General features: G+C 42.4%; 1 protein-coding gene and 2 long non-coding RNA genes across 18 annotated transcripts; 2 read left to right on the top strand and 1 right to left on the bottom strand.

The window, feature by feature from the left end:
- Positions 1 to 775: 775 nt before the first annotated feature.
- Positions 776 to 12,341, top strand: LOC136471307 (uncharacterized). Its single transcript, XR_010761988.1, has 5 exons — positions 776 to 910; positions 10,516 to 10,983; positions 11,288 to 11,345; positions 11,448 to 11,498; positions 12,274 to 12,341. It is a non-coding gene; the product is annotated as an uncharacterized lncRNA (long non-coding RNA).
- LOC136475932 (uncharacterized) lies at positions 2,302 to 7,827 on the bottom strand. Of its 16 annotated transcripts, none has more exons than XR_010763322.1 (8): positions 7,525 to 7,827; positions 7,320 to 7,423; positions 6,129 to 7,211; positions 5,255 to 5,445; positions 4,773 to 5,014; positions 3,805 to 3,876; positions 3,058 to 3,157; positions 2,303 to 2,674 (listed from the first exon to the last, which is right to left on the bottom strand). It is a non-coding gene; the product is annotated as an uncharacterized lncRNA (long non-coding RNA). The 16 variants fall into 16 exon arrangements; XR_010763323.1 differs by having other exon boundaries at positions 2,304 to 2,674; positions 6,129 to 6,980; positions 7,159 to 7,211; positions 7,320 to 7,827; XR_010763328.1 differs by having other exon boundaries at positions 2,304 to 2,674; positions 6,129 to 6,980.
- A 376-nt stretch (positions 12,342 to 12,717) lies between the features above and the next one.
- LOC136468668 (dephospho-CoA kinase-like) lies at positions 12,718 to 13,125 on the top strand. The gene has a single exon (XM_066467158.1). The coding sequence runs from the start codon at positions 12,718 to 12,720 to the stop codon at positions 13,123 to 13,125; it is 408 nt and encodes a 135-aa protein (XP_066323255.1).
- The last annotated feature ends 849 nt before the right edge of the window (positions 13,126 to 13,974 follow it).

Genomic DNA, 13,974 nt, shown 5'->3' with positions numbered 1-13,974 from the left:
AGTTGAACTTTATATCCTAGAGGAGACCATAAATATTAGGCAACTCATGTTGTAAGGGGGTATTTGGTTCGAGCTACTAAACTTTAGTAGCTACTAAACGGTTTAGTTACTTTTAGTAACTCCAGAGTTATTAGAGAGGACTAAAGCTCTTTTAGTAGCGTTTAGTCATAGTGTTTGGTTGAAAAGTTACTAAAGTGACTAAAAGCTACTAAATTTAGTAGCTACTAGGCGAACCAAACAGACCCTGACCGGGAGACATATGGTAGGTAGCTACATGAGAGGACATTGGAATACCAACATCGTTGGAGGCCTTGGTAGTGCTACATGACTCTTACTGCAACCAGCAGCTAGCGCCGGACCCTGCACAACAGCATAGCTAGCACTTGTCGAAAGCTGCTTTATTATATCGCACTCTTCCTATATATTTCTTGAACGGTTGAACCCTATCGTGAACGTGATAATCTCCAGCCGATCCGATTGTCTTGCTTGTGGCTGGCAGCAGGACGGTAGATGTGAAGATCTATCAATCACCAGTCGGTCGATTCGCGCGTGCCTTGATTTTTTCTTCAGTCTAGCTAGCTATAGGTGACGCATCCATAATTGCATATGCATGTTAGATGAGCACTTGTAAAAGAGAGATAATAATGTGATGAGAGAGGTGGAGAGGACGAAGAAGACGCGGACTATTTAGCTATCCGTGACGAGCAGTATTCTGCTAGATATATAAATTGCATGGTGGATGGAGCGAGCGATATTGGTGAGGTTCAATCAGATGATGTGTTTTAAATTTTGAGAATTTTTACATGAAGGTGAATCCAGTGACTGATTGAGCCGCGCCAATATCACTTCCTTCCACCATAATATAAATACACACATAATAAAGAGAAGATTGCAGCGTTTACTTCCAAAGGTTAGATCAGTCGTTACTTCATCCTTTCCAGCTTATTATTGTTTCTTATATACACACTTTTATTCTTCTTTTCTTTTTTCTTTGGAACAAGCAATTTTTTGTTGTTATGGGGACACAAACGTCACACGGCCAAACAAGCTACTAATATAGGAATATATGAATTATTAATTATGTGTGAGATTATTTGTGATGAAAAAAATTAGTTGTGATGAATTTTCACTGCAAGTGGTTAGCACAATAGCATAGGGTAATCCTCACATGTGCCTGTGTTAATGTGTTGTTTCTATATGCTCCTCGCAGCATGTGATTAGATAAACACCCATAGTAGTCAAGTAGTGTAGGTGGTTTGGATACCGACACATACGCACATGCTCCCTCTGTCTCCAAATAAGTGCACATCTTGCACTTCGAGGAGTTAACAAATTCTAACTTTGACCAAGTTTATACAATAAAATATTAATGTTTATGATACCAAAATAAACATCATTAGATGAATTACATCATATATTTTTATATTAAACATATTTAAAGATACAAATGTTAATAATACTTTCTAAAAATTTAGTCAAACTTTGACTCCTCGAAGTGCGAGATGTGCACTTATTTTGACGGGGAAAATACTCACGAGACAGCCGCGTGAATAGTGCTGTGATCTTGAGTCATATAGTGAACTTGTGTTCATAAACAGTTTCGTGTTTGTTCGTGTACACATATATGTTGCATAAAGGTCAGGCGAATATATGGTTGTGATAGGATTAGAACTAGGCTTGGAAGGAAATAATTAGGGTTCAGAAGTAGGTTAAACAAGGAACTAAGACTAATTAATATGATCAAGGAGAACGTTCGGGTATATATATATATATATATGACTGCGCTAAATAGTACCTAGGGTACTGATTATTATTTAGTACCCGACCCCTTCTGAGGCACGCAGCCCACCAGCGCACCCGCAGCCCGCCTCCTGGCCTCCATTTTTTTCCCCTCCCACGCTGATTTTTCACGCCGTTTTTTTCCTCCCACGCTGATTTTTTCACGTCTTTTTTTTACCCACACGTGCTTAGATGTTGCCTCCGTTCAGGACCCGGTCGCCAGTTTTTTTTTTTCACCCACACGTGCTTAGGTGGTGCCTCCGTTCAGGTAGTTCTCGAAATGCTAAATGCTGATGGCCCATGTCCTCACGCCATGTCCTAAGTTTCCCCTTTTACCCCCTTTTTTATCTTTGGAATAAGCGTTATGGTCAATCCGATATGCAGCAACAAACGGACAAAATAGCACTTCATTTTTCAATCTCAGTTAATTTATAGCCCAAAGAATTTTAGTTATGATTAAACGTGAAAGTTTCTATTTCTAGAGTTCAAATGATCCAAAATTTTATAACCATAAATTACATTTTGTTTTCAAACAAATTTAGTTTTCAAACAAATTTAGTTTGTATAAGCAAATTTCAACGAACAAGCAAGACTTGTCCTTGCAATACAAAGCTTTTTGCAGGGTATAAGCACTTTCAAAAAACAAGAGCCATCAAAAGCCCAGAACCACTACATTAACATGTCCAATCGTGCATCTCAAACATGCGAACTACGAGGAGCCATGAGGCAGTGCGAGCACCTAGGTGCTCTTGGCACTCGAGGACTCCATGGTGGTGCTCAGCAAACATCTTGCACAAGATCGTCCACTGTAGTGCCACACCATCACTCCAGGCATGGGATGCTGAAGAGGTGTTTGCCTCAGAAGCATTAGTATGGCTATACCGTCTTCTAAAACCTGCAAGATGGAGTAATGAGCTTAATAACAAGTGAAATAACCTCTTCTAAACATGATTATTTTTAGAATATAATCTTAAAAACAGGTTTTCTTGTGGGGGTAACATATCCAGTTAATTATCAAGATGATACCACATAAATATTAAAATTTTATAAGTCGTTATGCAAACTATTTCGATGTGAGCATATGACACTCTCCCCCATCTCCCTGTCTCATTGGCATTACCTCATAATCAATATATATGAATATATCTAAATGGATTTCTCTCTTGCAAAATCGAAACCAGCATAGCAGCATCAGGAAAGGAAAAGATATCAAAGTTTACTGCAACACAGAGGAAGACAGAGTCAACGAGGGGAAGACAGGAGGAAGACACAAACTACCTGGGGCACACAAACATGGAGAAACTTTTGTCTCACTTGGCCATCAGCCCACAACCCCTCCTCGTTCAGAACCTGAACTTCACAGCCATCAGCTCCGTCACTACAAAACCCACCAAGCCATGACAAGATAAAAAAAGTGAACTCTAGCCGCAGTGATGATCAGAAAAGGCATAAGCTGAATAAGTGAAGTCTCCGAGGCATAACTACTTGGATAGCTAGATGTTCAATCAAAATTGACCGAACTCTAGCCGCAGTTCTGATCAAGTTTCAAGTTTTAATTTCCATGCTTATGCATCGAGCAAAAAATGAGCTGCTAATTAATCCACCACAGTTACTATATCACAGCAGCAACACTTATAATGTCATAAATTAAAATAGTACTAACTCTTGTGTCTCGGCATCAGTAGTTAACTGAATAAGTGATCCACTCAATTACAATTTTATTAATGAATCATACTATGGAACGTGTTTGTAAATAATATTTTTATTGTCACGTAGCAGGCTAGGATTTCTATGACCACCTGTTTTCTAGAACAATCCTTGTATCTATTTCTAGAAATGAATATTTATGGTCATAGCTAATTGGTTAACAAACCGTCTGGCGCTAACATGTTTTGCCCAACATTTCGTTGGTGACATTTGAGAACCAAAATAGAAGAGAGAGCCTGATAGTCTAGAAGAAAATGGTTTCTTCTAAAATTAGTCTACAATAAAATGGCTTCCTGGAGAAACCACAAAATACTCAACTTTAGAGCAATGAAGGGAAGAAGGCACACCAGTTCAACACACAGGTACTGCTCTCTTTCTGCTCGTTCCTGGCTGCATAAACAGGACAAGGATGAGACCGACATCGTCAGTCAGACAAATCAATTTTAGCATAGGTGGGCATGACAGGTTCAGATCCTGGTCCCAGAAGCACCATACCTGCAATGAAAATACTAATGGCATGGGCACATAGGAGATGAATTTTAGTGTTTCTCCAGCAATTGAACTATTCATAAATCATCAGTCTAACTATACACTCATGCATAAATTATAGAAAAAGTTAATATATCGTTGCTAGGCATTTGAACCAACATTTGACATGCAAGTTGTCAACACAAAACATTTTGCATGCAAGTTGTTGATTTCCACTCAAGCCAGTGTAATTCCTGATATAAAAGGTACCATAGATTCAGTTAAGCACTTGAATGAACATTTGACATGCAATCTATAATATACTAATAGAAGAACATTCTAGAAATAATACACACTGACATGAACAGTAAGTTGAAATTGTAATGGCGAAATCTTATTAGACTATGCGTCACTGAGCTAATATTTTTTTTAAACCACATGAAACAAAAAAAAAGTTCAATATGGCGTCTTACACATGGTGCCTGTGGTTTGGGCACTAGTCAAAAGAGAGTGGAGAGGGAACCTTACATGCTGAACGCGCATAGAGAAGACTAATACGAAGAAATCCTCACGGACGCACATCATTTTACTTAAAACGAAAAATCAGCTCCAGGTTCAGGATATTCTAAGACTAAAACTTCAATGCATACATTCTCTATTTTCTGCAGAGATGCAAAATGAAGTCACTCAACTATATGGAGGGACGTCTAATCCAATAGTAACCACATTCATGTTATTATTTCAATTGAACCACAAAAATCATCTCAGTTCACAGCTTTTCTTTAAAAAATGACCAAATTTGTGGGGGTCGAATTTGCCTGAGGCTAGGTTGGCGCCATCGGAGCAGGTGGGTTGTTATCGACATGCTTCGACATCGGTTGTGCAGCGGCAGGAGCCACACTAGCATCTGGTCGCTCCTCGCCACTCGTCTGGCGTACACGGATGTGAGCAGCGGAGGAGAACAGCTTCAACTTGGGGCGACCTTGGTGTCAAGAGGGGGGAACGAAATCCGAGAAGGTCTCCATGCGGGAGGACGCCATCAGCCACTGGCCAGCACATCCTGCAAACAAGATAAAATGTCCATGCCCTTTCAAAACCTGAAAGATGCATATAGCAAAGAAATAACCTTCTGATTATCTAATGTAGCATAATTAGTCACCCAAACAGATCACTTGACTATATTGATATGGCTAATTATCTAACGAAGCATACGTAGTGTCACGAACAAAAAAAATTGACATGATGAAAATTCAAGCATAATAAGTCACACCTACAAATCAGGAATATTAGAAAAAATGACCTTTGTGAGTGATCATGGAGTGTAGCTGGAGGAGGGTGCTTTGATGGAGAACGCCTGTGATTTGCAAACAGAATCTAAGAAAGAACAAAAGAGAATAAATAACACTGATGAAAATATTAGCTCTAACCACGAAGCATGATCAAAGATATTTAGAGTAGTGGACTTTAAAATAGCATGTTGACTTCTGGCATCTGACAAAGGATGGGTCAATGAGTTAATAACCAAAAGCTAATCATCATTGAAGTTTGTTGAATCAAGCTGGCAGATAGCAAATACTAACATTTAATATCACAAAAATGCATACAAACAGATGACGCTGCAGGAGCACGTTTGATAAATATTGTCATTTCCCAATTTTCTAACCTCAAGGAACTGACATAAGAAATTAAGAAACGAACACATTAAGCAAAAGAGATTTGATAAACTGGAGAGATTAGTTGCACTGTTGCAGATCACAGTAGCATACGAGCTTAGTTCCTCTGGGCCAAAAGTGTAGGCTAAAGGAAATATGACCTGACCACTAAATCCTCCAAGGCAAGGCATAGGCAAATCGAAGAAATTTGGTTTCACTGTAGAAGTAAAGAATGCATCTAAATTGCTATCAGCCCACTGTGACCGCTGTTCCCACACAAAGCGCAGGAATGCTAGCGGAGAAACATCCTAACTAGTAGTAGTAGAATTCATGTAAAAACAAATAAACTAAAATGTTCAGACAGTGTAAAAAATCAAATCCTAACTTTAAGGTGAAACTAACATGCAGCAACATTGATGCCTTTGCATAGAGTACACTGCTACTGACTAAAGGCAATCAATTACTAAAAGTTGCATTGCAATTGAGCACTTTACTCAGGGATGGGTTAACAGAGATACAAACATCGTCCACTCCATCACTTCCAATCACAGACCATCCAGCAACATGAAATGCTTTGCCACCCATCGAGAAAACAAAATATCATGCTGAAAAGGAAATGGTAAGCAGAGGAAGTTTACCATTAGAAAACTACTACTCCTAGACTCCCGACTCTGACAGGAAATTCTAATCATGAAATGCGTATCAAAGTGACAAGATACAGCGATGTACATATTTAAAGATGAGCATATGAGCAGTATACAAATGGTCTTGCAGGAAGCAAAGTGGCATGCATAATAGGATACGGAAATTTTAGAATACATGAGCATATGGTCAACAATGATCAGCTTTGGGATTCAAGAGCATATGAGCATCAGGTGCTCACACATGCAATTGTCAAAAGCATGCCACAATGATTAACAGTCAGAAACCTTAAATCTGTAATATCAACAGGTGCATACATAGATCAAGATAGATAAGTCATAAAATCAATGCCAAATTTATGACTGGTGGAGACAGCGATAAGTCCAAAAAAGTGTAGAGCATTCTCCAGCATACCTTTTTTGTGCTAGCGGCACGCCACTGTTGCTGATGGAGTGTGCCTGTGCATACTTATTTGGCCAGCTAGCAGGAGACTTTTGATATAGTTCCATTAAGCATGACAGAGAACTCGGTGCAATTTTTAGATTATATGATGAAAAATGGAACTAGGACACATGACCAGGGATTCCTAATTACAGGACATAAAGGGTGTCAATAAACAGGGAGGAATCCTGGCAAAGATAGTTGGTACAAAAATCCAGTAGTAAGAGATAATCCCATGCTCTGCTCAGTTCACTAGGATGAAGACAACATAATCCCTTGATGAAGAGCAGCCTAAAAACCGGATAACGAGTCAAATTGGCGATTTATTTTTGGAAAATCAGTAACAATATGCAATACATTGATTTGTCTGAATACCACCCGGTGCAACAATAATAAAGGCAACAACAATGATAGCCGAACAGGGAACTTGTTGACCACAAAAAATTAAAAAAATGCAGCAAGACTGTACCTACAGGGTACATGCAATGCAATGATATGTGGCTACAATTGCCATCAATAAGCCTGAAAAATGAATGACAATCAAGTGACTGTTGTTGCATCCATTCATAAGATAATAAATATACAAGCATAAAGCAACAAAAAATTTAGAGATTTAGACCTAGACTCAACCTTGCTGCTAGTGAAGAGGAGCTCCTGGCCGTGGTGGTTCCTCAACGACTGGGCTGACAAACGAACACTCGCATCAGACCAAGAGAAGCTCAAGGGATCGCATCCTGCACTCGAATCATCAAATCGAATCAAGAAGGGGAAGGGGAAGGGAAGGAGAAGATGCTGCAAATGAGGAGCTGGGGAAGGGGATCTGGAGGAGGGGCACCTGGATCTGCCACCATTGTGGCAGGAGCACATGCAGGAGCGGCGGTGGCGGCGGACTGACGGCGTCGCCAGGCGAGTCGCTACTCCTTTCTCCGGGAGTTTGCGACGGGGGCGGAGGGGCCATGCGGGTAAAACGCCGCCGCCGCCGCTGCTGGTGGAGAAGAGGGAGGGAGGGAGGAGGTGGTGGATCAAGGATGGGAGTAGGTGGAGCTGGACGTCGCCGGCTCGCTGCCAGTTGCGGATGGGCAGAGGGCGCCGTCACACCGCCGAGCAGAGGAGGAACTACCGCTGCCCACGATAGGAAAAAGGGTAACCCTAGGAAAAAAGGAGGAGGACGAACAAAAATAAATGGGTGAAAAAAAACAGAGAAAAAAAAGCGGCAGGCATCGTGGAGGAAAGGAAGGCGGGTTCGGTCGCGCTGGGGGGTGGCTCGGCGGATCGGAATCGGTTGGCGGCGGGATGACTCGGGTACTGAATATTATTATTACCTAGGGTACAATATAGAAATACTATATATATATATATATATATATATATATATATATATATATATATATATATATATATATATATTTGGTGACATGTTCTTTAGAACGTGTACATATTTCATCAAGAAGAAGTAAGTGTAATATAAAGTTGATGCAACCACATTAAAAAAAGTCAGAAAGAGCAAAACCATAGTTTGGGAGGAAAATAGAAAAACAACAAGGAAAGGGGATAAAAAGGGTCTAAGTGTTTACACTTAAATTTGGCCGAAAGAGATTAACTTTGAAAACAGCCTAAACCAGGTTTGAAAACCGGCTATGTCAGCTTTGGTGACTTCCTCAAAACGTAGAATGGACTCCCCCGGGTTTCTCTTGTTGAGATGATAAAAAAAAACACATATAATCATCGATTTTGGAGTTCGTATGAAGAAATTAGAGTTTCTAGAAGAATCACCCAACAGGAGCCGGCTAGGCCAGGTTTGTCCAGTCCAAATAAAAAACTAGGAAACCTGTGGATTTCAATCTAGATTCATTTTTTAGTGGGACAAGATCAAACTCCTCTTTATTTATGAGAGGTCCACGGTTGATTGAGGTACCCAATGAATCAAAAACAAAACCAATCTGCTATTTTACTTTATCGCTTAAACTCTACTTTTCAAACCCTATACCTGTTGTTCTACGTGTCTCTCAACGAGATTGGTGGCCAATCTAAGTGGCCTTGCCGACCCTAGATCAACCTTAAGTGCGCCTCCCCGATGGGTATACTCGAGAGGCGTTCGTGGGATTTCGCAACGTTTCCTGCAGAAGCCCGGGTTCTAAAACTAGTTAGGTCGAATTTCTCAGGCTCGCTAATTAACAACCACCACGGTGCGTGGCATGAGCGTTCAAGCTATCTCGGTGTGTGATCAGAAAAGACGTCAACACTAAGATATTAGGACAAGGGTTTAAGAAATTAAAGGAAATCATGGCTGGCCCAAAAGAGCAGCACGAGGATCTTGAAGGCAGTTTGAGCCTAAGTAGACGACTCCTTTATAATGGCCTGTGAAAGGAAATCATGGCTGGCCCAAAAGAGCAGCACGAGGGTTTAAGTAGACGACTGTAGGCGGAATGAAGCACGATTTACTCAAAGGGAAATCCACATTACAAAAATAGACCGTGGTAGTCTCAGTCGTCGGCTCGTCGCGCAGGAAACATTACGCTATCACTAGCTTCATTATCTAGCTAGTGACCGTCATACACCACAAATACCTGTTTGAGGGTAAATAGCATGATGGTATCCCTATTATTACAATTTGTCCATATGGACTGCATCACACGGAACAACATTTGAGCGAAGTGTCTAGTGGCAGGCATTGCATCCTCAGACTTCTTTGAGCTTAGGACATAAATCTTTCACTCTCCAACTGTTGTTCTCGAAGTCATAGTCCGGCTTATCTCCTGATATCAAATTATTTCGTGATTTACTCTAACATATATACACGTGGATTGAGATGGATATTAAAGATATATGGCGCGCCGAATCGGCGGCCTCCCAGAGCGTCCACGTACGTTCTTTTTAGTTGGTGCGTTAGATATAAATTTCACGGCTCAGATGAAGCGCGTCCCAGCCAGCCTTCATGCATCTGCTCCGTACTACAGTCGGATAGAAACAGGTCGGATAGACGAACATTTAATGCCTGCGCCGACCATGCTTGTACGATCGGCACTGGATGGGCCACCGACCATGCACCGACCGGCATGGCTCCCATCCCGTCTCCATCTCCGGTTCTCATCACATCCCCATTTCCATTTCTCACTCACACAGGCACCCGACCCCGTCGCCACCAACCCTAGCCGGACGAGCTCCATCTCGCCGTTGGCACCGCCCCCTCCCCCGCCGGCCTCCTCCTCCTCTGCTCCTCCCTTCTTTCCCCTGCAACCCTAGCCCCGACGAGCTCCATGGCACTGTCAGCGCCGCAGCCGTCAGTCGTCTCTCCGGCGTCGGCGGCCACCCCTCCCCCGCCCGCTTCCTCCTCCCCTACCCCTCCATCTCCCGACGGCGTGACCACTATACCCCGCGACGGCGCGACCGCGTCCGTCCCGCCGGACCGCGCTGCATCGCGGCCGGCGTGGGGGCGCTCAAGGACTCCATCCGGGGCCTCGACGTGGCCGTGGTTCGGCCGCGCGGAACATTACCACCTCGCTGCGCGGACGAATCGTGTCGTGTCCTCTTCCTCCCCCCCGGCGGCTACGGGTCCAGCTGCGGCAGCTGCGCGAACCGGTGGCCCTTGCCGGCGGCAACGGCGCTTGGGTCACGACCGGCCTCTGCTGCAAGCGCTTCCCTCATCTTCATCTCTGCCCAAGCTGGGTACTCCCACCTTGCCGCTGTCTTCGAGTAGATCGACGCCGTCCAGGTTTGCGTCCCCTTCTTCTCAGTCTGTATCTAGGGTTCAGTCTCGATGGGGTTGTTGCGGCCTTCTCGATTTGGTTAGGTTTTGACTGACGTCTCTGTGTTTCCTTTTCTTGAGGCCCTGCGACTTGCCGGGAACGCCGCCGAGGATCCACATGGTCGTCACTGATAAAGATCAGCACAGGAAAGCATGGTTGATAATTATATTTTCAGAGTTCTGAAATTTGTATTGGATGCTGTAAGCTTGTGAGGAGTTACAACTGTGTTTGCTTTACAAACATTGTACTGGTTATGAAAACCATGCATTTATAGGATGTAGTGCAGAAAGGCAGTGGAGGTTGGAAGAAGGTTGTAAAAGCCTTCGGGAATGATATTTTGTTGGAAAGTGGAGAAATTAACAGAGCTCACTTAGGGCAAATTGTATTTTTGGACCCATCAAAACGTCGGCTTCTAAACCGGTACGCCTTTCACTGATTTCAGATGTTCCATCCTTTCACTCTCTGTTTTTATGAATGCAGTAGCACGTGTCGATTTTGGTGTAGTATGCAGTATCACATGAGCCAACTGTCCAGTCATCATTCTTTGTGTAAGTACTAGTGTTGTCGAACTTTATTTGATTTATTTATTGTTACCATTAAACGTGGAGAGACAAAACATTATCATTGCTACAATGCTGGAGAAAATAAAAGTAAATACATTGGAGATGTTACAGTTAATTATATTGCGTAAGTTTGCTTATTTTGTGGTTTTTTTTGTCAGTGTATGACACAGTCTACTCTTCACTATATAGCATAGCAAACTATTTTAAGATTTTCTTAGCAACATGCATTATACACGCTGTAGTTGTGTGCACTAATTTTGCTATTACATTATTCTTTCCCTTGAACTAGGCACTGCAAGGCCAGGGTAGCAGCACCTATCAAAGACAATAAGAGCAAACAGCCTAAGGTGTATTTACTCACCAGTTGAACTTTTCATGTTCCTGGCGTTAAATCTTGTTTAGTATCCTTACTGCTTACTTATCACATTTTATAAAAATGTTATTTTCAGGATACACGTCTTGTATTAACCATGGATGATCTTTCTAAAGCTTTGTGTGAGGTAACCATGTTTCCATTTAAATCTGCAGTTTGCACTTTTACTTTTTTTGTTGGCAGCAGCTTACCATTTACTATCTTCTGTATTCCAACCAGTTGGGCAGATCTGTATTCTTGAGAGAGAAATCGGTCAGGATCGCATTATTTGGTTTGGACACTACATCAATCTGTTTTGTCAGGACTTGAAATTGAATCTGCCCACTATTTTCTTTAACTTAAACAGTTATGTAGATCCAGTTTGTGCTCCTCACAATTTTCCAAAAATTCATGAGGAAAACCAACTGTTAGCAGCAGTTAAGAACAGCGCACACGAACGAAAACTTAACGATGCAGGATAGATATTTAAGCAAATATCACGTGCTGCATAGTTGGAGATCTTATGATGATTGAGTTCCTTTAGACTAGATATGATCAATTCCAGCAACCCAGCAGCAGTGCGCCAGTGCCCATATGACCTGTATCTTTTGCAAGAGTGAGGTAGACACCATCTTCTGCTATTGATACTGTGCATGGACCTAAATATGCAAGGCCATATAGGGATCAGACTAGTGTGGTTTTCTTTGCCTGTATTAAACTATAACTGTCAACCTTACTGTCATTGTCGTAAGAAAGAAAAGTGGGATATGGATGTTGCTAAATCTGAAAAGTGGAGAAATTAACAGAGCTCACTTAGGGCAAATTGTATTTTCGGACCCATCAAAACGTCGGCTTCTAAACCGGTACGCCTTTCACTGATTTCAGATGTTCCATCCTTTCACTCTCTGTTTTTATGAATGCAGTAGCACGTGTCGATTTTGGTGTAGTATGCAGTATCACATGAGCCAACTGTCCAGTCATCATTCTTTGTGTAAGTACTAGTGTTGTCGAACTTTATTTGATTTATTTATTGTTACCATTAAACGTGAAGAGACAAAACATTATCAATGCTACAATGCTGGAGAAAATAAAAGTAAATACATTGGAGATGTTACAGTTAATTAGTTACCTGTGACACTGGTCTACCCGCTTCTCCTTTGGCCTTTTAGCGTAATTTTCCATGTGTACCGCTTGATGACATGATTCCTTCTTACTGCCGTTTGTTGTTCTTCTTATTTCTGTTGATGTTCCGGTTAGCTGAACATTTCATTGTATGCCAGTATTTACCGTTGCTAATAGGGGCTGTTTTGTTTGTAGTTTTGTTTTTTTTGCCCAGTCTTCTGGCACCGCATATTTCTTGGGGCGTAATGTGGGAGGTAGCAAAGCTATGGATGAAAGGATGCAGGGTTATCATCCTGGACATAGCGCTGCTGTTTGAGATCAAGATGGATCGGTGGACAAATCCAGTAATTGTGGTCTGGGTTAACCCAGAAACCCAGATTCAGAGGCTGATGTCAAGAGATGGGTGCTCTGAAGAACAAGCGCAGAGCAGGGTCAGCGCACAACTTGCGCTGGACTGGAAGAAGTCGAAAGCCGACATAGTGATCAACAGCTCTGGATCACTGGATACCACCAGACAACAGTCCCGTGAAGTGTTGAGGAAAGTCTCTGAGCCCTTAACATGGAAGGAACACTTGAGATCTCGAGATGGCCTGATCTCTGTTGTCGTGTGCACGGCAGTGGGCGTTTTACTTGCCCGGAGGAATCTGCTATGATCCTGATGAGGTTTGGGAAGCTATGAATGGTGGTGTCGTTTTAGAGTAGAGGCCGTGCACAGTTAGGCTTGTTTGGTGCCTGTGCCTCGGGAGGAAATTGAAGGGCTGTATGTGGAACTTTGATTGGTGAAATATTTTTTTATATGACTCATTGTTTTTGCAGTAGAAATTGTCAAGGTAGCACAGTGCGTACATAGGTTGGTTGGAGGTGCCTCTCTGGCCAGTGTACCCTTTTCTTTCTCTCTTTATTTTTTTGGAGGAGGTGTACTCTTTTACTGGTTGATTTTACTGGACTCGGTGGTTCGATTTACGAAACTGCATTTGGCCCTGTTTGCATGTGCCAGATATTCTTCCAAACCTCGTGGATGGCTGGCAATTACAGCTGAATTCGGCACATCCATGTGAATATTCTTGTGTTATCTTGTTATTAGGTAAACGAAGCCTTAGAGATAACACATAAACATAGCTAAGAACTTTGTCGCAAATCTCGGCGCGCGAGATGACATGGCCACTAACCCCAAACACACTGCACTTGTGTCGCTGTCCTGCATTTGCGAGCTCACACGGTCACACACTCTCTGCTGGTCACATCGCCTGCTCCAGTTCCGTGTGTTAATCCATCTTGGCTGCTGTAAACAATGTTATTCTTGACCTTGACAGCAAATGGAAGGAGAGTGAGAGAGCTAGCTGACAAGGACTTCCGGCATGAGCGCCTCATCCTTGGAAATTTAAACGCTTGTTAGCGTCACTGATTGATTGCATTGCTGTATGGTATCCCATGTGTTTTGGTCAGAGTCAGATTGGAACACGACAATAACTGCCATGGGGCGCGCCTGTCATCTCATCTCA

Source organism: Miscanthus floridulus, chromosome 8, assembly GCF_019320115.1.
Source record: "Miscanthus floridulus cultivar M001 chromosome 8, ASM1932011v1, whole genome shotgun sequence".
Taxonomy (NCBI): Eukaryota; Viridiplantae; Streptophyta; class Magnoliopsida; order Poales; family Poaceae; genus Miscanthus; species Miscanthus floridulus.
The sequence above is the reverse complement of the archived record's forward strand: the minus strand, read 5'-3'. Positions and strand labels throughout refer to the sequence as shown.

Coding starts and splice junctions, on each gene's coding strand:
- LOC136468668 (XM_066467158.1), top strand. CDS start 12,718: ATGTGGGAGGTAGCAAAGCTATGGATGAAAGGATGCAGGGTTATCATC.